Genomic DNA, 24,406 nt, shown 5'->3' on the forward strand with positions numbered 1-24,406 from the left:
GATCTGCCAGGTATCAACTGCCTCTCTTATGGCATCCTGTCAGAAGACACATGCTTTTTCATTGCTACATACATACACACTGCTATGTAACCGGGCTGGCTGATGACAGTGACGCGCAGCAGTCCTTCAATTTTCACATCCGTCCCCATACGTGATCGACACGCATGCACATCGTGCCATCCACCCGTCACCCACAGCACACACCCTCTGGCAATGTAAATCAGCAAAAAGTCTTTAGGCTCTTTTGGCCACGGTTGCCTCATTCTGCTCATATGCCGCTGCAAATATTTTCTCTGCTCTACGTACATACCCGCCGCCTGCCGACCCGATAGGTGCCCTCGTATCGTTCGTCGTCGTCGTCTTCGTCGTCATCATCGTCTATGCTGTACGTATGTGCGCGCGTGGGATGTGCGTGTACACCGCTGCTTGTTGTCGTGGTGCCCTGTCTGCGCGGCCTTGCTCGCTTCTGGTTAGTTTTGTGTCTTGGTCTTCTCTTGCCCGTGCGTCGATCATCTTGTATTTTGAATGCCACGAACTGCCTTGCCCTAATGCGCTCTGCTCTCTTGCCCAGACACATGTGCGACGCGATCATTGCGTCCCATTCATCTCATACTCAACACCTCACTAATAAGCTACATGTCGAGAAGTCTTGCACTCGACATCGGCACGTGGAATGCTCTTCCGCAAGTCCTTTTCCTGGAAACGGCGCCTCGTTGCCCAACTGCAGGAAAGAAGGAAAATATCCTACGCCGAGGTTCTTGGATGAGCACAGCCTGCTGCTCCGACATGGCATCAGACTGCCCGCAGATGAGCCTAACGCAGCAGCGGCAGCAGCCTGAATCGCAAGCCGAGCACGAGGGGCCCTGTGGTGGCTAGTGCACGGAAGAATGCCGAAAGGGGTGAGAAGGGGGTGAAGGGGGGATCAGAGAAGGTTCGAATGGTGGAGAAGAAGTGAGTGTTGGTTGGACGTCTGATTGGACAAGATGCGTCGTTAACTGACCGCCTTCCGTTCGCCAACGGAGGGTTTGTGCATAGAGAAGCGGTGTTTGGCCCAGTTGCGAGACGTGGTGTATGGGTATTTGTTATTGGTAGATAGATTGGGTACGTAGTAGGTACCCGCAGGCTGGTGCGGGTACTCGTGCGTGGACGCTGTATAGTGGGGCGTGTCGAGGATGGAGGGTGTATGGGGGAGACGCAGGGGGACGCGGGGGACTGTGGCGTTTTCACAGGCCCGTGTACAGACTCTGAGAGATTTTGCCATTCGGGCTTTGCTCTGACATTCGTTTCGGCGGTGTATAGGGTGTTGACCGAGTGTACTAGGGAAGTGACGGTGACAGTTGCACAGTCCTAGCGCAATCGGACATGCGAGCCTCATGGAGCTCGGCCTTGATGGAGTAGTACATAGGTCGATTGGACACGTGCATTTCCTGGAGCCGGGTCCATGTACACTTGTGTCGGAGATGGACAGAACAGGGAGTTGTAGTCGAAGTGTCAGGGCGCAGGGGGTTTTTGCGGCTACACTCAGAGCAACGGTGCAATGGCACACAAAGAGATTGAGGCCCCGTGATCTTGGACTGCCATCCCGCACGGCTCCGGAACCCAGGGCGCAAGAGGAACAGGGGAAAGGGGGCAGAAAATGCGGTGGCATCCGCATGGAAACCCACGCCAGAACTGACGTGCATGCGCGTCCGCGCGCCAGACGCCAAAGTTCCACACAGCAAGGCCCGCGCCGCACTTCGAAAGCCCGGTTTATGTTTTCCCGACGTCCGTCTGTCGCAATTGATCTTGCTCCCGCCTCGCGCCTTGCGTCTCCTCTCGCGCCGTTTGTCCCGTTCTGTCTGCAATTTGATGCTCCTTCCCGCCGGCCGCGTCCTCTTACTTTCGTATTGCACCCAAGCATCAAGGCCGGCTGCCGCCGCCGCGGGCCCTGAATTCGGCGAGCACCAGGTCGACCAGCTTGCACATAGCTCTCCCCCATCTTCATCTCCTATTATCATCTTCCTCCCACCTTGTCCAACGTATCAATCCCCTGGGCTTTGCGTTCTTGCTTTCGCGCCCTCGTCACTGCAACTAACGCCGCAACTCAATTTCTTGCGCGGCCGCAAAGCCGCCTAGGATCCGGGATTCTTTTTTAGGAGTGTCAAGCAGCCAGCTGCAACCATCCCAGAACCAAGACCGAAGACAGGGTCGCTCCGTTTGTCTGTTCCTATTTCCTGCGATTCTCCTTGCTTTCCAAAACAAAACAAAACAAAAAAAAAAAAAAACCAGAAAAAAAAATTCACGTCTTCTTGAACCCAGTCTTTCGCGTCCTCTCTTTCCATTTCCGTCGGCGGGATTTCGAGGTCGATGTTCGGAATACTGCCGAAGAGGAGATATAGCGATACTTTGCTTGCTTGGCCGGAGCGAACCTGCCAAGTCTTGATCTTTTCTTGAATGTTTTCGGGCTACGTTGAGTAATAATTTGCGTTGGTGGCAATTCCCCTGGTGCAGCGATAGGCAAAAGCTGTTGTTTTTATTTCGATTTGTTCTCTTCTCTCGTTCTCGTGCTGGGATGCTTGGTCAGTTATCCGCTCGTCGCACAACAACGTGACGCCGGCTGTCCGTCCGACGCCGAAGCGTACTGCATTCTTGTAGCCCCAACGCCACCAGAGCAATTATTCCCGGCTGCCGTCTCGGCTCTCCCCTTGCTCTCTCCTCAGATTGCGCTCGGCAGTTTCCATTACATCGATGATGGAGGTGGGTTTTTGCACAGCAATACAGGGTTTCTTATCGCCATGAGATGTTTGGGGTCTCGGTATTGGGTATCCGCGCCGATTCGGTTCTGGAAGACTTTGCGACGTGGCTGCGCGGGGTGATTCGATGTTGCGCAGCTTAGTCGCGCAGTGTCAGGAAGAGAAGGCCCAAAGCGATGGCCTTGATGAAGATGACGGCAATTGTCGAGATGAGGGGAACGAATGCCATGATCATCGGAAGCATGCGGTGCGTTCGGGTCGTTTAGTTTCGTTTCGTTTCGTTTCGGAACGAGATGTTGATGAGGGACAAAGATACGAGGTGTTCGCTGGTGGCAGAGCAGGTATAGCTGGAACTGTTGTCACACATGGACGTGTGCCAAGTTCGATGGATTTGGGCGGCAGAGGCGGCGCCAGCAAATGGGCAGGCAGGGCTGAGGCTGGCTGGCACGCGGGGCGACCACACATGATGGACGACGACATCTCACGCCTCATTCATCGCACGCCAACAACACATGATGCCTGTTACCGTCAGGACCTTTGCTGCTATGTTTTTCCTGGGTCACGTGCTTCCCAACGACTTGCTGGACTGCTCACCATGGCTACAGGCTAGCAAAACTGGCCTCTGAGCGCCAAGCCATTGATCCCAGACGGCGTGCGCGTCCGTCCAAACCCCATTGTGGAAGTCTTCTCAACACACACGTGCACTTACTACAATGACAGCAACATGGGAAGCTCCGCAGCAGTCTCTACTGTCCTGACGCATCTTTGCAGGCCAAGACAGAGCCTCGTGAGCATGCAAAACCAGCCACTGACAACTACAATGTCCGTCATCATGTGGCAGAACGGCCACAGACTTCCCGCGCTGATCCATCCGTGCCATCCTTCAACAAAAGAGCAATCAATATCATCCCAACTGCCCTGGTCCTTGTCCAAGCTTGCAGGTATAGGAGCGGCAGTCACGACACCAGTATGCTTCCTACCAGGGCTGCTGTCGGCAGTGAGTTAAGGTGTCTATGGCTTGAAGACACGGATCATACGCGCACACTCTGATCTCACACTCCTTTCTCAGCGATTATCAAGATTCAGGGCCGCCAGAAGTGAGTTCCCCAGTTTTCTGCGCATTGCGTTTAACGGTCACAATTCGGCGCAATGGGTAGAGGTTAAACGGCATTTTAGAATTAGTATTGTATAAGGACCGGATATAAAGGTTCAATTGTAGAGAAGCTAAGTTATGGACAAAAGGGCAAGTCGGCTCCAAGCGAGCTAGCTGCGTACGTACGTACGTACGGTGCTGAGCCACTAGACGAGCCAGGCCGGCCGGACAACCCTCACCCGTTTCTCGAGACCTGGTCGAGCTGACTAAATCTCCATCATCTAAGACTGCTGTTGTTGAATGGAAGATCCCCAGCTAGTCCTGCCTCCTATCATCCATGAATGCATTTGATCAAAGAAGAGAAGTTGTCGAGCCAAGCTGAAAGGCTGTGCGACTGCAAGCACCAGATGCCTAACGCTCTCGGCATCAGACCACTCGATGTCTTTCGGAAAGCGCCTTATCGCATGTGTCGATAGCAACCATAGCCGTTGTTGGGTGGTGGGTAATAGTAAGCGCAAAAAGTGGACCGTTTCGCCGCTGCATGCGCCGTTGTAGCCTGCCCAGCAGTGTGCATGCATGCAATGCCATGTCGAACCGATGGAAGGAAAAGAAGATGAAGAAACCGTCTCGCGGCATTGTGCAATTACCCTGCCTCGCCCATTTTATGCCCTCACGACTTCGAAGTGAAGTTTCCTTTGGATGCTGCCTTGTTTTGATGCCCGCCAGAGGCTTTGATGGCCAGACCGGAAGGTAGAACGCCGTGATCCCGTTCTTAGAGCCGATTCGAGTAACTTTTTGAACGCCATTGCCGCCGCCGATGTTTTTGATGCTGAATGATGCAATGTGCAAGCAAAGAAGCCGATGTGAAGAAGAAAAAGGAAGAGCCGTGAAAGCTACGGGGCGAACCACCGTTAACTAAGAAGCGCTCTTCAGCTGTGAGATGAACGCCTTAGGCATATGGCGCCAAGCGCTGGTGGGTGCTGGGATTCTTGAGGAATTCGTCAAGCGTGCGATCCCAGGCACGCTGCTCTTCGAGCTTCTTTGCACCTGTGTGTGTATGCGTGCACATGCACGCTCCCAGTCAGCCAGATTCGCATGCAGGGAGCATTCGCGTCAGCTTCACTTACGGAGAATCTCCTTGGCTGTGAGGGGCATAGGCGTGCAGGGAGGCTTCGATTGTCCCGCCTTGGCTTCGCGCGGGCAGGATTCGACCGGGGTGTTGAGCTTCTGGGGAGCCTGCGGGCGGCTGCGGTGCGCATTGCCGCGCATGGCGTTCAGTGCATTGCGCACGAGGGTTGTGGGGAACCAGCGCGACATGGTGAATATGGTTGTGTTTGGTAGGTGTGTGGTCTGGAGAACGAGAGGGCTGGTATTTGATGCGAGGAGTGGTTTGTTTTATTTGGTTGAGGGAGCAGAGGGTGAAAAGGTGTTGGGCGAAAGGGCTGTGTGCAACTTGGTTGTCTGGAAGGTTGGCAAAGACAACAGTGGCTCTCTCACAGTGGGCTACCATGGGCGAAGAAGTGGTGAGTGACTTGAACTACCATGGCCTTAGTGGCGGGTACATTGCACACCAGACACGTCAATATCAAACCGCCGATGGCCAGAAGTCGGATACTGAGTGCTCTTCTCTTCGTTTTGGAAAGAGCCATGTATTGAAACTCGAGTCCCTTGTCATCACTTCGTAACTGCCCGGCGCGACCCGCGCTCACAAAGGAAAAAACTGCTATTATAGGCAACGGCAAATCCCCCTTCCCAGGATGCATTACGTACCGATTATCGCTTCTCATTGACATGCTGGCCCTGCAAAGCCTGCCCTCCTAACGGCTCGCCAACGCCTGAGGAACCGCTTTGCGGCAGCGCGTTGCCGAACCCAACAACTCCACCGGGCTCGGATGAACCACCTCCAGGCTGGCCCGGGCCAAGATTTTCATTGGAGACTCCAGCTTTGTCCTTGACTTCTTGCGGGATTTCGCCGCCGTCACCGCCACCGACGACAACTTCACCTCCACCCTTGACGCGACCAACAACCATTCCCTTGGCCACTGACTTGAGCACTGCACGGCGCGACACGCCAGCAACATCAATATAGACCAGGCCAACATTCTTGACGCCTCCTGAAAGATCTGCTGTGAGACGGCCCGCGTCTTCGCCGTACTTGTGGCCGACCATGGCCGTAGCTGCGGCGCTGCCAGATTGCAACAGGCTTCTTCCAGAGGCTTCGATGCCGTCTACAACAGTAGAAAATGCAATCATGGACTTATTCAGAATACCAGGCTTGTAGTCGGGCCCCTTGTCCTTTCTGGTACGGCCGCTGATGGAAGCACCTAAGTTTTGTGCATACTTGGTCGCCTGGCCCACCGTCTTTGCAGAGAGACTGGCAGCGCTTGAGGTAAAATCGTGGATCTTCCTCACACGCTGGTGCGTTGCCGGCTGGAAAGTCACGGGCTTATTGTTTGGCTTTGTCTTTTTCATAAAACCTTCTGCCCCGGTTGTCATCATGTTGCTGACGTAGCTTGATCCGGTCACAATCAACCTCGAGGCCGCAGCGGCATTCTGTACCAGGGACGAGTTTTGGTATGCAGGATGCCTGGCCATGCGCAAATATTCCTCGGAGATTGGGTGGACCGCAACATGTTGTCCATCTGGGGAGATTTCGATTTCGACAGGAGCTGCGTATTGTAAGCTTCTATGCTGTCGGTCAGTGAGAACCGACATACTCTTTGAGCCGGGCTTGAGCGCCGGGTCCTCTTCGATATCAGCACCCTCGGCCAGCTCGCCAACCACGCAACCGTCATCCTCGTCGACGAGAACGACCTGGCCGTGCGGCGACTTGCCAGTGCCCTGCACATAAGCCTCTCCGGGCTTGAAATTTCCCGGATTGTAAGACTTCTCCCCAAAACCTGTGCCTTCGTAGTTGGGAGGTGGACCCTGTGCGCGTTCCAGGAATGCGGTGCACTGGGCTAGAATGGTCTCGAAGGTATTGACGTCTTCTTGTGTAACACCCTGTCCGAGGGGTGGGAATTCGATGCGCGTGAATGCGCCGCTCTCGGGACCGAGATCCCAGCGGGGGATCAGATAGCTATTTGGCGGCTGGTGGTAGATTTGCGTCGTTGCGGGGAGGGGCAAGTCCAACTCGGGCGGCAGGTTGAGATGCAGGTAAAAATCCTCTTCAGGAGCATCAGTCTGGGCGCGCGCAGCAGAAACGTCGGCAAAGGGGCTGGAGGTGGGGACCATGAGCAGCGACAGCGTTTGCGGGCCCGAGGGCGTCAGCGAGTCCTCCTGGCCATGTTGGATGTGGTAGGCCTTGATTCCAGGAATGGAGAACAGCAAGCGAGGGTCGTTGTGGCCGGCCATGTCGCGAAGGGAAGAGAGAGGAGACGGAAAGCGCAAAGCTGGGGACGTGGAGGTTCCAAGGTCTTTATGTTGGTGGAGAGGTAGGGTAGGGCAGGTAGGTCGGCGGAGCGATGTCATAGGTCGTCGTCAGTGCACAGCCACTGTGGCATTTGGCGCGGGATGCACGCCACAGCGCCTAGGAATGGAACCAAGTGTTCCACAGCATGATCAGCGTATGTAGCATGCCACCTCAGTTGAGTGCATCCATGTCGCGTCTCTGCAAAGCGTCATCGTCATCTATCGAGTGGTTTTTGCACCTACCTAGATCCGCCATCCATAGCGGCCACCCCGTTGGAGCTAACAATGCACTGATAACCAGACCATGATCGACGGCTCGAGCTTGGCGCGACCCCAGTGGGTCCCGTTTCGCCCTCCACTCCCACAATTCTTTTGCCGCTCCTCTTTCACCGCTCTGCTTCCTTGAAATCGTCCGACTTTTGTCTGCTCGAACCCTCACCGGTTTCGACGTTGTTCTCAGGGGCTCCAGATTCTCTTGCCGTCTTGTCGAGGAAAACAAATTCCAATCGCGCTTCACTCCACAGCTCTGGCTCCTCGCCAGGCCCTCAAAATTCCGTCGACACCTAGTCCCATCTTTTCCCCAGTCTTCGTCTGCGTGGCTGCCATCAAGCAGTCGCTGCAGACCATCTCCTTCACCACGACTTCCGTGCAAGACTCCGTCCTCGGACAGGCGCCGCGGCTTCACTCGGGATGGTGGAGCCACACCTGCGAATCCGATCCGCCCTCGGCCCTGTCTCGAGGACATGGCGAATTGTTCGACGCAAACTGCCGCCCTTGAACTTCATCACCATACACTATGCTTACTTCCTCTTTACCTGTCTCTTCTCGGCCATCATCTTCTGGGGTGCCTCGACTCCGGCCAAGAGCGTCAACTTCACCGACGCCATCTTCCTCTGCGTGAGCGCAATGACGCTGACGGGCCTCAATACGGTCAATTTGTCCGAGCTCAACACCTTTCAGCAATTCATGCTCTTCTTCCTAATAATGATTGGTTCGGGCATCTTTGTCTCGTCCTTTGTTCTCCTTGTGCGCAAGCGAGCCTTTGAAGCCAAGATCCATAAGGTCGTCCAGGCAGAAAAGGCAAAGCAGGCCAAGTCCAGAAGATTTTCCCTCAGGAGGAACTCGTCACGGGCAAGAAATGGGATGGCTCAAGACGTCCAGTCTCTTGAAGAGATTCGTCCCGACCATGCAATGTCCGATGGCGAGACGCATCTGTCTGTTCAAGAGCACTTGGCCACGGCAAACGAAAAGTCCGTCCAGGTTCAAGAGTCTGCAAAACCAGAGCCGCAGGTCGATGACTACATTCTGCCCTGCACTCCCAAGGACGATCATATCAGTTTCGGTCCCGATCTGACTCCTACCAGACGCCCCCGTCGCCACAGCCATCGTCTCCTCAACATGCAAGGCGTCGGGGCTCACTCGAGTGCAAGCCTGCCCCAGCAACTTGGTCCCCTGCGAAATTCAGTCTACATGCATCACTCTCAGCCAGTAGACCAAGACGATCGATCCACGGTTGTAGACGACAAGATTTCAGAGATGGACGAAAAGTCTCTTGCGCGAGGATTTTCAGGTTTCGTCGGACGCAATTCGCAATTTTACCACCTTTCCGAGGCCGAGCGGCTTGAAATTGGTGGGGTCGAGTACAAGGCGGTCAAGTTTTTGTCCATCATCGTGCCTTTGTACTATGTACTCTGGCAGCTTCTTTCCTGCATAGGAATCGGTGCATACGTTGCTTACAATCGACCATCCACAGCACACGAGAATGGGCTGAATCCTTGGTGAGCACGACCTGACCTGCTGGAAGTTGCACTCACTGACTACTTCTAGGTGGGTCGGTGCTTTTAATGCCGTCTCAGCCTTCAACAACTCGGGCATGAGCTTGCTTGATGCCAATATGACAGCGTTCCAGACAGCCTACTACATGCTCCTGACGATGGGCCTGTGCATTTTGGCCGGCAACACCTGCTATCCCATCTTCCTGCGCCTGATCATCTGGACGATTCGTAAGCTTCTACCCAATACTGCGCACTGGGATGACCTGCGCAACACGCTGAGGTTCCTCCTCGACCACCCGCGACGCTGCTACACCAATCTGTTCCCCTCGGAGCATACATGGTGGCTGGCGCTCTCGGTCATCACGCTCAACGCCATCGACTGGGCGGCCTTTGAGGTGCTCAACATTGGCAACAAGGCCATCAACGACCTGCCAGGCGCAGCCGAGGTCATCGACGGCCTTTTCCAGGCCATGGCAGTGCGATCCGGAGGCTTCTACGTCGTCTCCATGACCCAAGTGCGCGTGAGCCTGCAGATTCTGTACGTGATCATGATGTACATTTCCGTCTACCCCGTCGTCATCACCATGCGCAACTCCAACGTCTACGAGGAGCGCAGCCTGGGCATCTACGCCGACGACCCCATCTACAGCGACCACAGGGACACGCACAACGAAAGATCGCTCGTCGGTTTCGTCACGCGCCAGCTCCGCAGTCCCAAGAGCGACGGCGGGCCCCACACAAAATCGTACTTCCTGCGGCAGCAGCTGCGCGCGCAACTGGCCCACGACCTGTGGTGGCTGGTGCTTGCCGTCTTCATCATCATGATCATCGAGGGCAGCCAGTTTGAGCGGGACCCGGCCAACTTCAGCGTCTTCAACGTCATCTTCGAGACGGTCAGCGGGTACGGGTGCGTGGGCATCTCGATCGGCGTGCCGGACGACGCGTACAGCTTCTCGGGCTGCTGGCACAAGCTAAGCAAGCTGGTCCTGTGCGCCGTCATGATTCGCGGCCGCCACCGCGGCTTGCCCGTTGCCATTGACAAGGCTGTCCTGCTGCCGAGCGAGGCCATGTTTAGGGCTGAGGAGGAGGATGCGCAGATTCGCATGGTGAGGAGTGTTAGTCGCAGGGAGAGGGATATGGTGTGAGAAGGGACCGTTGCTGCGATCGGTCATCGGGTCGAGGCCTTTCAGTCTGAATGGTAAGACTAGACTGTAAGTGTCATGGATTTGGTTTCTCTCGACCGCGTGTGCGGCCAGCAGGGACCAACAGCCAACCTCCTAGCCTTCTATGTATGCACGTACTCGTGCGCAACTCGAAGTGTTCAGATCGAAGCAGATGGACACTAGATGGTTCGTGGAATGCTTCCAAGTGCTCTCTGGCCCTTGTCATCGTTAGCATTGCCCCGTCTTCCAGTGTTTCCTACCTTGCCCCCTCAAACGCCACGCAATCCCGCCTGTGGGCCGGCAATGAAGCGAGGCCGGTCATGTGGTGCGGACAGAGAGCGTGTATATGGCAAAGATGTTCAAACAAGCACAGTGAAAGTACTCGAGAGATTCGTCGACAAGGGAAAGGACGCTATTGGCAGTTTTATCCAGATCCGCAAATAGGCAGTGACCAGACGTCTATCCTGAATGCTCAACGAAGGGAATCTACCTATCCCCTCACGTGTGAACGGATGGACTGGCAGTCTTTCCTTCACGCATACCTGAGTTGATTCCGGGCGGTCGTCTTGTGAGCATCGCACTAGCACGGTGGGTTTAGAAAGAAAGGAGATCCCTCTCTCGCTTCACTTGCATCGCCTTCGCCGACGTGCCTCTCTCTCTCTCTCTCTCTCTCTCTCGTTAGCTCGGTCGATGGTGGTCTTGGATGCTGTCTGTACATAGCAGCGGGTATGCAGATTCATTACGACGATGACCGGATGGTCGCATGATCGAGGAGATGCGACGAGATTCGATCCGTCTGTCAGCTGCTTGCTACGAATCTGTGACTCGCGGGCTGAGGTATTTTAGAGGCGGAATTGAATGCATCTGTGTGAGTAGGAGGGGAAGAGATATGAAGGATGAAGTGGAGCGTCGGAGTCTGTGTTGGGTATGCCGGCTGTCAAATTCCACCTCAGTGGCGGCGGGCAGTGCCGATGGCACAGCGGCAGTTGAGCAGCGGCGTGGCTGGTGGAATTTGGACAAAATCAGGGTCTCGAGGCTTCGCGTCTGTGGACACGACTGGATCGCAGAGAGGTCAAGGTGGTCGATACGACCGGAAGAGACGTCGTCAGAAGATGGCCGTGTCGCGGCTGCTGATTGGCTGGTGTTGCCCCGTGGGGTCAGTCCGCAAACGGTCTAGTGGGCTGGACTCCCAAACCAACACCCAAGTTCGCATCTCGAACCGGCTGGCTCCATCTCTTTGGCTGCATCGCCTTTTCCAGAACTGCTGCTAGAGTAGCCAACAACGAGATGGGCGTCTGGCTGCCCTGTTCTGCCCTGCTGGGCTGCTGGTTGACGGTTCGGCGGCATCCACACAGGGCTGACCTGCCAGACGAAAATGCCTCAGCCAACATGCCCTCTCTCTGCCTGCACTGACTGGACTGGACTGGACTGGACTGGACTGGCCCTGTTCGCACTCACACACCGCCGCCTCGATCATGGCCTTTCCATCGCATACAGAAAAGACGCCACATCTTTGTCCATGTCTCCTCTACACAGCCACTGCCTCCCTTGACCCTTCACGCCTACTCCCAAAAATGCCGCAACCACGGTACCATCCGCCCGCTAGCTGCTGACGTCGGCTTCTGCTCTTTATCATCTCGTTTCCCCTACGAGTCGCCCACCCTCTTTTGTCTTGATCTTTTTCTGCTCGAGTTCCTTCACTCTCCGCCGTCTCATCCCCAGGAGCGTGCTCCTACACCTTGCCGCCATGGCCGACCCAAATCCGGCAGACATGCACGAAAAGTCCCAGTCTAACCTTGTCCCTCCCCAGGATGACCTGGAAATTGAAAGAGCTCCAAGTCGCACAATCCGCTATGCCGAGGATGTCGAGGCTGGTCGCCGTCGGACAATCCACCGACGAGGCTCAATGGACTCGACAAATTCAGGTCGCACAATGCGTTCCATGGGCCGCCGTGAAATCGACCCCGGTGTCGCTTTGCCCATTCACTTCCGCACTCTGTGCGCCCACCAAACCTCCATCTTTTGAAAATTTGCTAATCTCGTTCAGTTCCTTCAACGTTGAGCAGAGCCAGTCCAGAGAAGTTCCCGAGGCTGTCAAGGTCAAGAACAAGAAAAGGCCAAAGGAGGAGGATGCTTTTGGTAAGACGTCACGAGATTATTTACCTCCAAAACATCAACTGACCATTCAGACTATGCCACTGTCGACTGGCACAAAATTTCTCCCAACGAGCTCTCCCTGCGTCTCTCTACCTCATTGACCCAAGGTTTGACCACCAGCGCCGCCGCAAGAAAACTCAAAGAATACGGTCCCAATCAGCCTTCTCCCCCTCCCTCGCGATGGTTCCGCAAGCTGCTTTCATACTTTTTTGGAGGTTTCGGCCTCATCCTCCTGGGTGCCTCTATACTGGTCTTCATTGCCTGGAAGCCGCTCGGCGATCCACCAGCAGTTGCCAATCTGGCCCTGGCCATTGTGCTCACTATAGTATTTTTTGTTCAAGCAGGCTTCAACTTTTATCAAGGTCAGCCTCTTGAATGATCTATAGTCCAAAGCTCACGCGCCACAGACTGGTCCAGCTCCCGCGTCATGTCCTCTATCAAAAACATGTTGCCCGAGGATTGCATGCTCCTGCGCGAGGGCACGAAGCAACATTTTGCCGGTACCGACATTGTTCCTGGAGATGTCTTGTACCTCAAGATGGGCGATAAGCTCCCTGCAGACGTCCGCCTTGTCGAGTGCTCTCCTGACGTCCGATTCGATCGCTCGATTCTCACTGGCGAGACTGTCCCTCTCCGCGGCACAGTGGATATGGTCAGTTGCATCCTGGACATTTCAGTGCGCTGCTAACTTTGTAGACTGACGAAAACTTCCTCGAATCTTGCAACATTGGCCTCGCCGGCACTCACTGTGTCTCTGGATCCTGTGTTGGCATCGTCATTGGAACCGGAGATCGCTCTGTGTTTGGCCGTCTTGCGAAACTGACGAGCACTCCCAAGAGCGGTCTGACAACTCTCGAGAGAGAGATATACTACTTTGTCGCCGTCATTGTTGCCATCATGGTGACCATGGTCGTCATTGTCATTTCTGTGTGGGCTGGCTGGCTTCGACACAAGCACCCAGATTGGATTAGCGTCCCCGTACTCATTGTCGACTGCGTCAGTGTCGCTGTCGCTTTCATCCCAGAGGTGTGTATGATGTACAGGCCATTTCGTTGTCCACGTGCTAACCTAAATAGGGTCTTCCAATCGCCGTCACTGCCAGCTTGACCATCACTGCCAACATCATGAGGAAAAATGCGGTTCTCTGCAAATCTCTCAAGACAGTCGAAACTCTTGGAGCAGTCAGTGTCATTTGCTCTGACAAGACGGGCACCTTGACAAAGAACCAAATGCGCGTCACAGACTGCCTCGTCGGTCGCGATGCTCTGTCTGCTACTGAAGCTGCTGGCAAGGTTCAACTCTCTCGCGTCGCGGTCAACATTCAGGAGCCCTCGCTCGGCTGCAGGCACTTGGCTACGGTTGGCGCCGTGTGCAACGCCGGAGAATTTGATGCTTCCACTATGGACAAGCCACTGATCGGACGCAAGATTAACGGTGATGCCACCGACACGGCCGTTCTTCGTTTCTCTGAAGGTCTAGTCCCTGTTCAGGAGAGCCGTCAAAAGTGGCGCAACGTCTACCGCGTTGCCTTCAACAGCAAAAACAAATTCATGATCCAAATGGCTCGGCGCGACGTCTTCGAGATCACTGGAGATGCCCAGTTTGACGAGGAAAGCGCAAAGCCCGAGGACTTGGTCATGATGATCAAGGGTGCCCCCGATATCTTGATGCCGCGCTGCTCTCACTACCTTGACTACGATGGCCACAGCGAGCCCATGAGGCAGGAAGACGTCAAGTTCTTGGAAGATGCCAAAAATATCTGGTCGAGACAAGGCAAGCGCGTCATCCTGGTTGCCCAAAAAACCATGTCCAAGCAAGTCGCCGACATGACTGTCGAATCCAAGGAGTTTGAAGACGCAGTCATGGAGCAGAGCAAGAGTGATCTTGTTCTCGTCGGCCTTGTCGCCATTGTCGATCCTCCCCGCGACGAGATCCCCGAGGTTGTTCGTACTCTGCGGGCCGCTGGTATCCGCCTGTTCATGGTCACTGGCGACTTTCAGCTGACAGCCGCCGCCATTGCCGCCGACTGTGGAATCATTACCAACCCACCGGAAGAGGTCCACGACGTTTCTGCACTCCCAACAAACCCATCCAAAGAATTCCCCATCCCGGAAGGCAAGTCTGCCTTGGTCCATCCCAGCAACAGCAGTGACAGCTACTCTGGAGTTCGCTCTATTGTCATCTCTGGAGCCGACATGAACACTCTCACTGACACGCAATGGGATGCCCTCTGCAAGTACGACGAAATCGTCTTTGCCCGTACCACGCCCGAGCAAAAGCTCAAAATTGTGCTCGAATTGCAAGCACGCCACGAAACGGTTGGTATGACTGGGGACGGTGTCAACGACGCGCCGTCGCTCAAGCAGGCAGACATTGGCATTGCCATGGGCGGCGGCTCCGACATTGCCATTGAAGCTGCAGACATGGTCCTCCTCGAGTCGTTTTCGGCAGTCGTCGAGGCCGTCAAGTATGGTCGCGTCGTCTTCGACAACCTCAAGAAGTCCATCTGCTACCTTCTCCCCGCCGGCAGTTTCTCAGAGTTTTGGCCCGTCATGACCAACGTCTGCTTTGGCTTGCCCCAGATTCTGTCCAGCTTTCTCATGATCATCATTTGCTGCTTCACTGATTGCGCAGCTGCTACCGCCATCGCCTATGAGAAGCCCGAGGCCGATGTGCTTCTCCAGAAGCCCCGGAACCCGCGCAAGGACCGTCTCGTCGACTGGAAGCTCGTACTTCACGCCTATGGTGTCATTGGCATGATCCAGTGCGTCTCTTCATTTGCCATGGGCTACTGGTATGCCCAACGCCAAGGAATTCCCTTTTCGGATTTGTGGTTTGGCTTCGGCAACGTGCCTTCATATATCACTGAAGAACGCCACACTGCAATTCTCAACACGGCATCATCAATATATTTCGTCAACCTCGTCGTCATGCAGTGGTTCAACTTGATGGCCGTGCGTACACGCCGCCTGTCCGTCATTCAGCATCCGCCTTTCGGCAACAAGGAGACCAACAACTACCTCCTCTTCCCCGCCATTCTCTTTTCCCTTGTCGTCGCTTTCATCTTCTTGTATCCCAAGAGCGTACAGAACGTCATTGCCAGCACGACAGTGCCGGTTGAGTACTGGTTCCTGCCCATGGCGTTCGGTACAGGTCTGCTGTTGCTAGACGAGGCAAGAAAGTGGACCGCGAGAAAGTGGCCTCGTGGCACCGTGGCCAAATTGGCATGGTAGAGTAGGTAGTTTCTTCTTTTGAGTTAGATGTTTTCTGCACGGCGCTTTGTTCAAAACTCAACGGCCAGCCTTTTCTTCCAGATGGTTCTCCCTGCAAACCAGTCTTTCGCCAAACTTGAGCAAGCGCATCCTGGCGAAACTTCCAGCTTCAGTAGTATAGCACGTTTTCATTTGGTGTTCATAGCTCGGGCAGGCCAGATTGTTGAATCAATGAGCCCATGAGATGGCCCATGTTGCACACAGAATAGATACCATTCTCTTCCATTCCTTTTTAAGTGTCTTTGAGACTGTCAGTCGATGACAAGAGACGATGAATGAACTAGATTGAGGTGGATTTCCTATTTGTTTCTTACACCTCCTCCCACCTGTTTGCTGGAAGCAATGGGTACATTCCATGGGTTCGACGGACGGTCGAATGCTCCCTCTTTGAGTCCCGATTTACCCTCAACACCGGGAAGACAGCTGCGCAGTCAGGGCAGGCGCTCTGCTCTACTGCCTGTGCCCAAAAGCGTTAGCGTCTTAAGATCTTTATTCTCGCTTGTTTTTATATCGCGTCTTGGTGTTAGAGCCTCTCAAATCATCACCGCCTCCACCTCAACACCACTCTCGGCGTTCGTTTACTTCAAGCTCATCGCCCTCGACAACCTCACGCCGAGCAACACCACGCTGAGTCGCCCTCACGCTTAGTCGCCCTGCCGCCCACATAAAGTAAGTCCTCGCTGCAAAAATCTTCCGTCCCTCGTCATCCGCACAACCTCAAGCGTTGCTTACGATGGCGCCACTCTCAACCCCCCGCAAAATATCATATGCGGATTATATCGCCAATTCTAACCCTGACGCGCAGAGCCCCAGCTCTCCAGAGCCTGCGAGCCCAACCCCAAGACGTCGCGGTGCCAAAGCCGGTCGCGGTCTTAGGTACCAACCCTTCGACTACACCGCGGTCGAGACGCCGCCCAAGGAGCAGCCGTCGCAAGAGGCTTCGACCAACCAAGACGTCGCTGTTGACAACGAGCGGCAACCTGCTGCCGAGAGTCACGACGATCAGCACCAGCGTCCCCCTTCAAGCTCGCCCGTAGCCACGCCTGAGCGTCGGGGTCAAGATCACGACCAGCTCACCTCGCCCGGACGTCAAGAGCGCGTTCAGCCTACCTCGCCCGACCGTCAAGAGCGCATTCAGCCTTGCTCGCCCCTACAACGTCACCTCACTGCCGTCGAGCACGACACAACAGCTACTCAAGGCCAGCAGCGTCAGCCGACTCCCAAGAACGACACTCAACCTGAGCCTAACCATCAGCAGCCTCAGGTCACTGTCGAGAAAATCGATCAAGCTGAACCTCGCGACCAGCAGCCCCAGGACGATCCATTCGACAACGCCCCGACCCAACCTGCAAGACAGAGAAATCGGCGTCGTCATAGACAACCGCACAATCAAGCTGCTCAGCAGAACCACCAACCTCTCACGTCTGTCGACCACGACTACCAGCAGGGCTTTCAGCGCTCTCTGAATCAACCCGCCAACCTCAACCAGGCCTTCAACGCGGGCCAGCTACAGCACTACCCCGTTCCCCAATCCTACTCCAATCATACCGTGCTTCCAACACCTTCACTCTTTCCGACCGCAGAAGCCCACACTTACAGTCAGCTCTACGGCGGCTACTTCTCTCACCAAGACCTACGCTACATCAACCACGTCTTCGACACTCACGTCTTCGAAACCATGAGCCAGCAAAACTTCCACGCTCGCAACAACATGGCTTTCAACAGCGCCAACAATCCCACCAACCCACCCTCTGGTCCTGCCGCCGCGCCGCCTGCAATCAACGATGCCGCCTCTACGGCTTCTGACGAGTCCATGGACAAGTACGCCTGGGCCCGCGGCATGGTGGCTCGTGAACGCGCCCGTGAACGCGCTGAAGAAGAAGAGCGCAGGCAGGCTGAAGCGACTCCGTTCATGCAGTCGACTGCTCCCAATGTCCACGCGAGCCAGGTCCACTCTCGCCAGACCAGCGGCAGTTACAACTCCGGTCCGCGGCAGACCCAGCCCTCCTTTGGTCCTCACCCAGACTTTGCCTCGCCGCCCAGCGCCCCTAGCATGACTGCCATGTCCTCGGCCACGTACACCCCAATCAACAACATGTCAACCGCCACGTCTACCAAGCACAGGACCATTTCCCTCGCGCCCGACGTGCCCGCTACCAACGAGACGTGGCCCATGTTCCGCAAGGCGCTTGTCGAGCGCCTCGAGACGCTGCAGAAGGAGGCCCAGGACTTCGAGGGCCGCGTGTGCCGCAGCAAGGAGCAGTCCGCTGCCATGAGCCAGCAGCAGCAGACATTCGGCAGCCTCCCCATGAGGATGACCGAACAGCAGCAGCGACACAAGCGCAACAAGAGCAGCGAGACCAGCATCGCTTCGTCGATGCAGCAGCTCACCCTTGCCGACGTCGCGACCGGCAAGGTCGACATCAGCCAGCGCGAGCTGATGTCCTTCACGGACGAGGAGCTCTTCGGCCGCTTTGGCTTCCGGGCCCCCGGCCCCCAGCAAATCCAGGACCTGTACGACAGGTACCGCGCGCTGCTGGCGGAGCAGCAGCAGCAGCAGCAGCTGGCCGCCGGTTTCGTTCCCGCCGCGGCCTCCGTCTCCGCCCCCGCCATCCCCGGCCCCGGCCTGGGCTTTGGCATGGAGGCTCCCGCCGCCACCGCCGCCGCGGCCGCCGCTCGTTCTCCCCCGGCCGCTGGTCCCGCAGACCAGCACTTCCTCGCCGACACGTACTCGGCGCACGGTGGCCCCAAGCTGCCGGCCGAGCACGTGTCGCGCCGTCTGTGGGCGCCGCGCTCCCCGGCCGCCACCACCACCACAAAGTCCTCTTCGGAGGCAAACAAGCCTGCTTCGTCGTTGTCGTCGGCGGCCGCTGCCCCGGGCCGCAAGAAGGAGACGTTCGTTCGAGGCAGGAGCGGCGCGTGCTTCGGCGCGTTCGACCGCTCCGTCTGGAACGGACGTCAGCTGCCACGGGAGCTGCGTCGGGGTGGAGAGGAGGAGGAGGAGGAGGAGGAGGAGGAGAGGAAGAAGGAGGAGGAGAGGAAGAAGGAGGAGGAGGAGAAGATGGGCGGTTTTCTGCCCGGCCTGGGTTTTGACCAGGTCTAGGGGGAGAGGGAAGGAGGAGTGGTGGGGATGAGGAGTTGGGGTGGGAGATGAGGTGGGAGAGGGAGGGGGAGGGGAAGGGGGAGTTTTATACCCGGTCGGTTCGGTTTCTGGTTCTGGTTCTGGTTCTGGTTTCTGGTAGCCTGGTGTAGAATAGAAAGCAGTGCTACCATCTTTGACCCGTCAGTGACCGTGAATGCTGGGACGTGTAGGAGTAGGAGGCCTCCCACATGCTGGACAAAAGCGTGAGAGGGCTTGTTGAGGTTGGTATGAGAAGCACTTGTGCGCTTCGAAAGATCGGTGTTGGGATGATCCCTAGTACCATTGTATACATACCGTGGACCTCCAGGTATTCTGGTCATTCTGCAGGAAGACGAGCAAGCAAACGCAGATGGAATTGATGATGGCGTAGGATAATGGGATCAGAATCCTACTCATGCAAACTTTGAAAGCCACAAGAACAAAGTAACATGTCAGCCAGAACTTGACCGCATCGACAGCCGAAATGGGAGAGAACTCACAGTCTTGGAGTGGTGAAAGCAGAGAGAATACATCTTACAGACCACCGAATCCACTACGTTCTCCCGTCCGGATGTCGCATTCGCCCAGCTTCGCTCCAAGAGTGTTCATTAAAAATGTGGCATTCTATGCGGCCCAAAAGACTGCATGCAGACGAGCAATAGTTACGATCCCACCACTACCATCATCTGATCCAAATTAAGAACGCCAGCACGCGAAATAAGACAGCCCCCCTCCAGTCCGAGGTCCTGCTGCGCCCGAAACGCCATGCATGCATAAAGGGTAAGGAAGCAGATGAAGGAAGAGCGAGAAGAAAACCTTTCCAAAGAGACATGCCAAAAGATCTAGTAAAAAGAGAGAGAGAGCATCTCATAGAAGCACCTCCTTTGCGTCCCGCGGATGACTCTCGCCAGGACAGTAAGGACACTTGAAGCGCGCGCCCTTGCTGATGCGGTCCAGAGACTCTTTGGCGATGACGTGCCCGCACGGCATCATCATGGGCGGATTCTGGTCCGTGCCCTGCTCCTTGGAGACGGGGCACACGAAGATCGAGTGGAATTGGTATGAGGGTGGGAGCGGTATTTCGACCTAGACGAATCAGCATGCTTGAGGTAGAATTGTGGGGGAGAAGGTTTACGGGAAGCTCGTTCTGTGTCGTCCACTCTGTCCGCTTCTCCTTCATAATGGTCTGCAACTTGAGCAAGGTAGGCAGAGCTATTGCACCTGCAGTAGCAGCGATGTACAGAGGCGAGTCGGCAGAGAGGCCAAGAAGGGAGCAGAATTCCCTTGTGAAAGAGCTGGCGACCTCTTCAAAGGCATTTTCGTTGTAAAATGTACGTTTGTAGGGCGAATCCACCATGTTTTGCCAAAATGCCATGGCGCCGATGAGCTGCTGGATCTCTTTGGCGTATCGGTTTTGGAAGGCTCCAAATTCACTCCTAGCGTACGCCCAAGCCCTCAGGGGACCCTCCTCTGGCGATGTGATGGATCCGTCGTGGTCGTGACCCATGAAAAGACACACATACTGTAGCCTGCAGAGCTCGAATTCGAGGTTGCTGCCGCGTGCCTCGAGCTGAGCGCTATGCTGTCTGCTCCACGCGATCGCGGGCGTCAAGTTTTGTTGTTGCTTCAACTCATGCAATATGTGATACATGTCCGCAAATTGCTGCTGGAGCGCTCCGCTATCCATTGATCCACCGGTAAATGCCTTTTCCCATTGTTCGCTGTCGTGGGGTTTCGGGGTGCCGGCCGTCGGTTCTGGATGCGGAGGGTGTGTCTTTGCCTCTTCGATAAAGGTGGATGCCACGCCAAATTGGCCTTCGCGGAGGAGGTGCATCGCGATCGCGCGGTTCACGAGAGACGGGTGCGAGGATAGGGCGTCATTCTCAGCGGCGGGGAGAGGCTTGTCTTTGAATTTCTGAGGGCATGTCAGTCAGTGTGCGCCAGAGCAATCAAATCGCGCGGCACGCACCTTATCGAGAGCTTTGCCATATCTTCCAAGTGCCTGATGGACCTCCTTGAGATCTTCGTTGATCTTATCAAAAGACTGCTTGGCTGGCGTCTGCAGCTTGGCCAGTTGCATTTGCGCCGACGCTGGATCTGGGTATGCGTCAGCTTGACACGACCGAGGACAAGGGCGCGAGTGCTTTACCAGCAGCAATGGCAGCTCTCGTCTTGGCGAGCAAGTCGATGGTCTTTTGCACATCGTTGATGCTCTTGCTAAGGTTGCCCTTCTTCTCGAGCTTGTCGTGCTCGGCCTTGAGCGAGTCCATGACGGCGGGAGTGGCGGCGTCGGCAGTGCAGACAGGAGGATAGTGATCAAGGTCGAAGAGATGGTTCGAAATGAATTGTGGCAGCAATGGGGCTAGCGGTTGCCATGCTCAGCGCCCAAGGTGTGCGGTCGACGGAGGTGTGAGCTTGTGACCACCAGGCGGGACTGACGTCGGTTTGGGAGGCCGCGGGGATCGGGCGGGCGGGCGGCGGGAAGCGCGCGGGACGGGAGACGCCGCACGATTGGATGGATGCAGCAACTGACCCCGTCACGTCGTTAGGTCTTGCGCAAGGCTGACCTGTTGGTCTGCTACATGCCGCGACATCCACATCATGGACCCAGTGCCAGTCTCGCCCTTCTGCTCTGCCCAACTACACTCCCTCCCTAAACATCCACCCTGTCCGCATGGCCATGGCCATGGCCAGAAATCCCCCCGCGGACCCGGACCTCGACCCTGTACCATCGAGAGACAGCCATGTCTCCCTGGAAAAGACGTCCGACGCAAGCACATCTGACCCCTCGACCAAGGGGCAAGGTCGTGCCGGCCACCAGCGCTTTGTCGTCACCGACAGCGTCGCCTTTCGGTAAGGAGCTTGCAACACTAGCCCAGCCCCGGACTCTTACCAAAGCCTCCAGATACCTCGAAGAAGATCCGTCTACCGTTGTTCTCGACCGCCGCCGACGGCTCGAAGGCTATGAGTGCTACATTGTCGAACAGTGGGCCTGCGACAGGTCACACCCGACCTTCGTCATCACCACCTTCACAGGTGACCCGTCCCACAAGGTTATTGCTGCAGTCCTGAGCGTCCCGACAGACGAGACCAAGTGGTCCCTCCGACTTCGCATATACTTCAAAGCGTTGAACCAATTTCATGCTCGGCCACAGGACACCCCGTTTGGAACCTTGATGATCACAAACCTCAGCGCGTTCCCCTCGTCGTTGACCGTCATACCAGTCCCAGATGGAGACATCCGCAGAAATCGAGAATCTTTCTTTGTAAATGAAAACTTGAAGAGGTTGGGCTGCTCGGGTCGCGTTGGAATCACTCTGGCGCCCCCTAGCGGAGCCACGGAGACCAAGTTTTACCAGCTTTACAGAATCAGTGAGAAAATACCCCTGGCTGGCGCAGTGATTGAGCTAGTCAAGCTTTGCCAAGTAGCTCTGGTTCTGTTTGGCAAACTCGAGCCAGAGTACGCAGATGGACTACTATGCGACGTTACCGAAAAGGCCATAAACGACTGGTGGGTAGGAATAGGCAACGAATACTACAGCATCGAGCCGCATGATGGAATACTCGGGCCGACGACTGTTGCCGCATTGCTTGGAACACTCATGGGCGCGCGGAATCGCCTCAATGCTTGGGGTGCGCCGGTTTCCAAAGACGTCTTCGACGTCGAAAATACGAAGCGCGGCATCGCCTACTTCCAAAAAGCGCAAAGGATCCCCAAGACGCGAAGACTCGACCGCAAAACACTCAGCCACCTCCATCGCGCGACGGCAAAGACTGCTAGCGGCGAAGGCTGGACAGTACCGCGCGCAGTCAAGTCGACCGTTGCAGAACTCAGTGGAAAAGGTGGCGAAATGGTCATGGACATCGTGACTGGGCGAGACAAGGCAGGAATTGCGGAAATCGAGACCGTGGATATTGAAAGATTTGCCCAACTTGTCTACGGCGAGCGTGCCAAATGGCTCTGGCTTGGAAAACCTCGCAAGCATCATGTGAACATGTTCAGCAGGCTGCCAGATGAAGATCCAAAACAGAGCCTCGCGACTGAGGATGACCAGGAGCAAAAGGAGGCAGATTCTGATGCTGGCGCGTTGAAGAAACGTGAGATGGCGACGTTGGTCGACAAACACGGGGCGGATGATAGAGAGTCACGCATAAAAAGAGCAACTGGCAAATTGGGCGATGCTCGAAGTGGAATCGGAGGACGAATAAAGGATGTGGTGGGGCGACGAGGTCACCAGCACAAGCACTCGAGGGTGGACAACGATAATTTCCCCTATCTCGCGCGGGAACACAGTGAGGTTATTCTGCGGCAGGCAAGTCAGGTAGACGGTCAAACACCGTCCGAGTCGACCCCTCGAGAGTCTCTCGACCTGCCTAGCACGTCAGAGGATGTCACTGCCGAAAAACCAACAAAGCCTATGCCGCAGTTTGCGCGCGTTCTCTCTCAAACCCCTCTAGAATCTCAGCCAAGTCTTTTTCACAGCAAAGAGGACCTACCGGCCGGCGACGAACAGCCAGAGCTAGACGCCCCACTCGTCAACGAAAACTTGGTTCTATCTCGTGCTGAGACGGTCGAAAACTCGATCGTTGGCTCATTCTATCGCGGCATTGATTTGGACGAGCTGTTCGAGGACAATCGTCGATATGATCCTGGTAGATTGCTGCATCGAACCAACAGTCTTTCCAACTTTGTCACGCATCGCGAGTATGAACGCCATGGCGACCAGCGGTGGCCGCGTCATCTATCTTTAAGCATTGCCGAAGAGAGCCTGTTCCGTTGGAGAAGCATTATACTCGATGAGCTGGAAGACACGCTTGCCATGCCTGACCCGAAGAAGCAACTTATTCATGAGCAGCTGATTTCGGAAGAGGCATGTCACAACGGCGAGCAGCTTGCGCAAATAGGGAACGTTGTAAAATCCTGGGTCGATGAGCGTATCAACCATGTTCAAGAGCACAATGTCATGGCCGAGCGTGACCAACAAGAGCTCGAGGAGATCTACTATCCGAGACTAGAGGAGTACCAGAGATTGAACAAGGATGCGAAAGCATTGATAACGCAAGAGCGGGAAGGCCTTCAAGAACAGATCAAAGAAATTGAGACATTAGGAGCCAAGTTGGAGTACGAGATGAACGCTTTGCGAGGCAAGGTAGAGGACGTTGGGGATGCAGTCACTGAATTCGAGAGGCAGGTGCTTGTTGTCGAGGACATGGTGCAAATGCTCGAGAACCAGTGCAAGACAAAAGAAGGCTGGCTGAAGTGGATCTGCAGGACACTCGTTGGGCAGAGCACACCGGCTGCGGAAAAGTGAGGTGGTTGGTTCCTCCGTCGACCTCGTGAGACACTGCAGGCGGTGACCGACAAAGCTCCAAGATCCAGCAGGGAGTGAACTCTGTTTGTACCCACTTCAGCCATCAAAGCCGGTCTGTCGGCAAGAATCAGCCATTGTCTAGGTGTGCCGTCTTCGGATTTGATCAAGTGGCCAAGATTTTACTGACGCTGCATAGGTCGAAAGCTGTCGATTTTGAAACTGTCAGGCGCAATTGCACCCTTCCAATTTACCATAAAGAACAACGGCCAGACTTTTCACATGGCATGCAACTTGTCTGGGGCACGAACACAAGCCACTCTTGGATCTGGATTGACGTCTGCCAATGATGAAATACTCAACTTTACAATTC

At 55.5% G+C, this 24,406-nt stretch overlaps 8 protein-coding genes across 8 annotated transcripts; 5 read left to right on the forward strand and 3 right to left on the reverse strand.

Moving 5' to 3' along the window:
- The first annotated feature begins 273 nt into the window (after positions 1-273).
- IWZ02DRAFT_265236 (uncharacterized protein) lies at positions 274-934 on the forward strand. The gene is made up of 2 exons (XM_066763404.1): positions 274-500; positions 572-934. The coding sequence occupies exons 1-2, from the start codon at positions 392-394 to the stop codon at positions 874-876; spliced, it is 414 nt and encodes a 137-aa protein (XP_066623356.1). The 5' UTR covers positions 274-391; the 3' UTR covers positions 877-934.
- IWZ02DRAFT_265230 (uncharacterized protein) lies at positions 916-2,422 on the reverse strand. The gene has a single exon (XM_066763403.1). It carries the CDS (start codon positions 1,982-1,984, stop codon positions 992-994), a length of 993 nt encoding a protein of 330 aa, XP_066623357.1. The 5' UTR covers positions 1,985-2,422; the 3' UTR covers positions 916-991.
- Positions 2,423-5,598: 3,176 nt separating this feature from the next.
- On the reverse strand, positions 5,599-7,179 carry IWZ02DRAFT_376569 (senescence-associated protein-domain-containing protein; the record flags this gene model as incomplete). The annotated part of the gene is made up of 2 exons (XM_066764898.1): positions 5,599-6,494; positions 6,543-7,179. The coding sequence occupies 2 exons, from the start codon at positions 7,177-7,179 to the stop codon at positions 5,599-5,601; spliced, it is 1,533 nt and encodes a 510-aa protein (XP_066623358.1).
- Positions 7,180-7,735: 556 nt separating this feature from the next.
- On the forward strand, positions 7,736-10,257 carry IWZ02DRAFT_265280 (cation transport protein-domain-containing protein). The gene is made up of 2 exons (XM_066763405.1): positions 7,736-9,014; positions 9,064-10,257. The coding sequence occupies exons 1-2, from the start codon at positions 7,927-7,929 to the stop codon at positions 10,154-10,156; spliced, it is 2,181 nt and encodes a 726-aa protein (XP_066623359.1). The 5' UTR covers positions 7,736-7,926; the 3' UTR covers positions 10,157-10,257.
- A 1,664-nt stretch (positions 10,258-11,921) lies between these two features.
- Positions 11,922-15,564, forward strand: IWZ02DRAFT_433101 (uncharacterized protein; the record flags this gene model as incomplete). Its single annotated transcript, XM_066766263.1, has 6 exons — positions 11,922-12,172; positions 12,222-12,313; positions 12,364-12,693; positions 12,718-12,983; positions 13,028-13,357; positions 13,408-15,564. The coding sequence occupies 6 exons, from the start codon at positions 11,922-11,924 to the stop codon at positions 15,562-15,564; spliced, it is 3,426 nt and encodes a 1,141-aa protein (XP_066623360.1).
- Positions 15,565-15,950: 386 nt separating this feature from the next.
- On the forward strand, positions 15,951-18,957 carry IWZ02DRAFT_265293 (uncharacterized protein). The gene has a single exon (XM_066763406.1). It carries the CDS (start codon positions 16,337-16,339, stop codon positions 18,704-18,706), a length of 2,370 nt encoding a protein of 789 aa, XP_066623361.1. The 5' UTR covers positions 15,951-16,336; the 3' UTR covers positions 18,707-18,957.
- Positions 18,958-19,591: 634 nt separating this feature from the next.
- Positions 19,592-20,994, reverse strand: IWZ02DRAFT_376807 (CTLH/CRA C-terminal to lish motif domain-containing protein; the record flags this gene model as incomplete). The annotated part of the gene is made up of 4 exons (XM_066764911.1): positions 19,592-19,810; positions 19,860-20,639; positions 20,694-20,821; positions 20,874-20,994. The coding sequence occupies 4 exons, from the start codon at positions 20,992-20,994 to the stop codon at positions 19,592-19,594; spliced, it is 1,248 nt and encodes a 415-aa protein (XP_066623362.1).
- Positions 20,995-21,410: 416 nt separating this feature from the next.
- IWZ02DRAFT_377253 (uncharacterized protein) lies at positions 21,411-24,036 on the forward strand (the record flags this gene model as incomplete). The annotated part of the gene is made up of 2 exons (XM_066764940.1): positions 21,411-21,577; positions 21,630-24,036. 2 exons carry the CDS (start codon positions 21,411-21,413, stop codon positions 24,034-24,036), a joined length of 2,574 nt encoding a protein of 857 aa, XP_066623363.1.
- Between the last annotated feature and the right edge of the window lie 370 nt (positions 24,037-24,406).

Source organism: Phyllosticta citriasiana (genome assembly GCF_038021145.1).
Source record: "Phyllosticta citriasiana strain CBS 120426 chromosome Unknown IWZ02scaffold_6, whole genome shotgun sequence".
NCBI lineage: Eukaryota > Fungi > Ascomycota > Dothideomycetes > Botryosphaeriales > Phyllostictaceae > Phyllosticta > Phyllosticta citriasiana.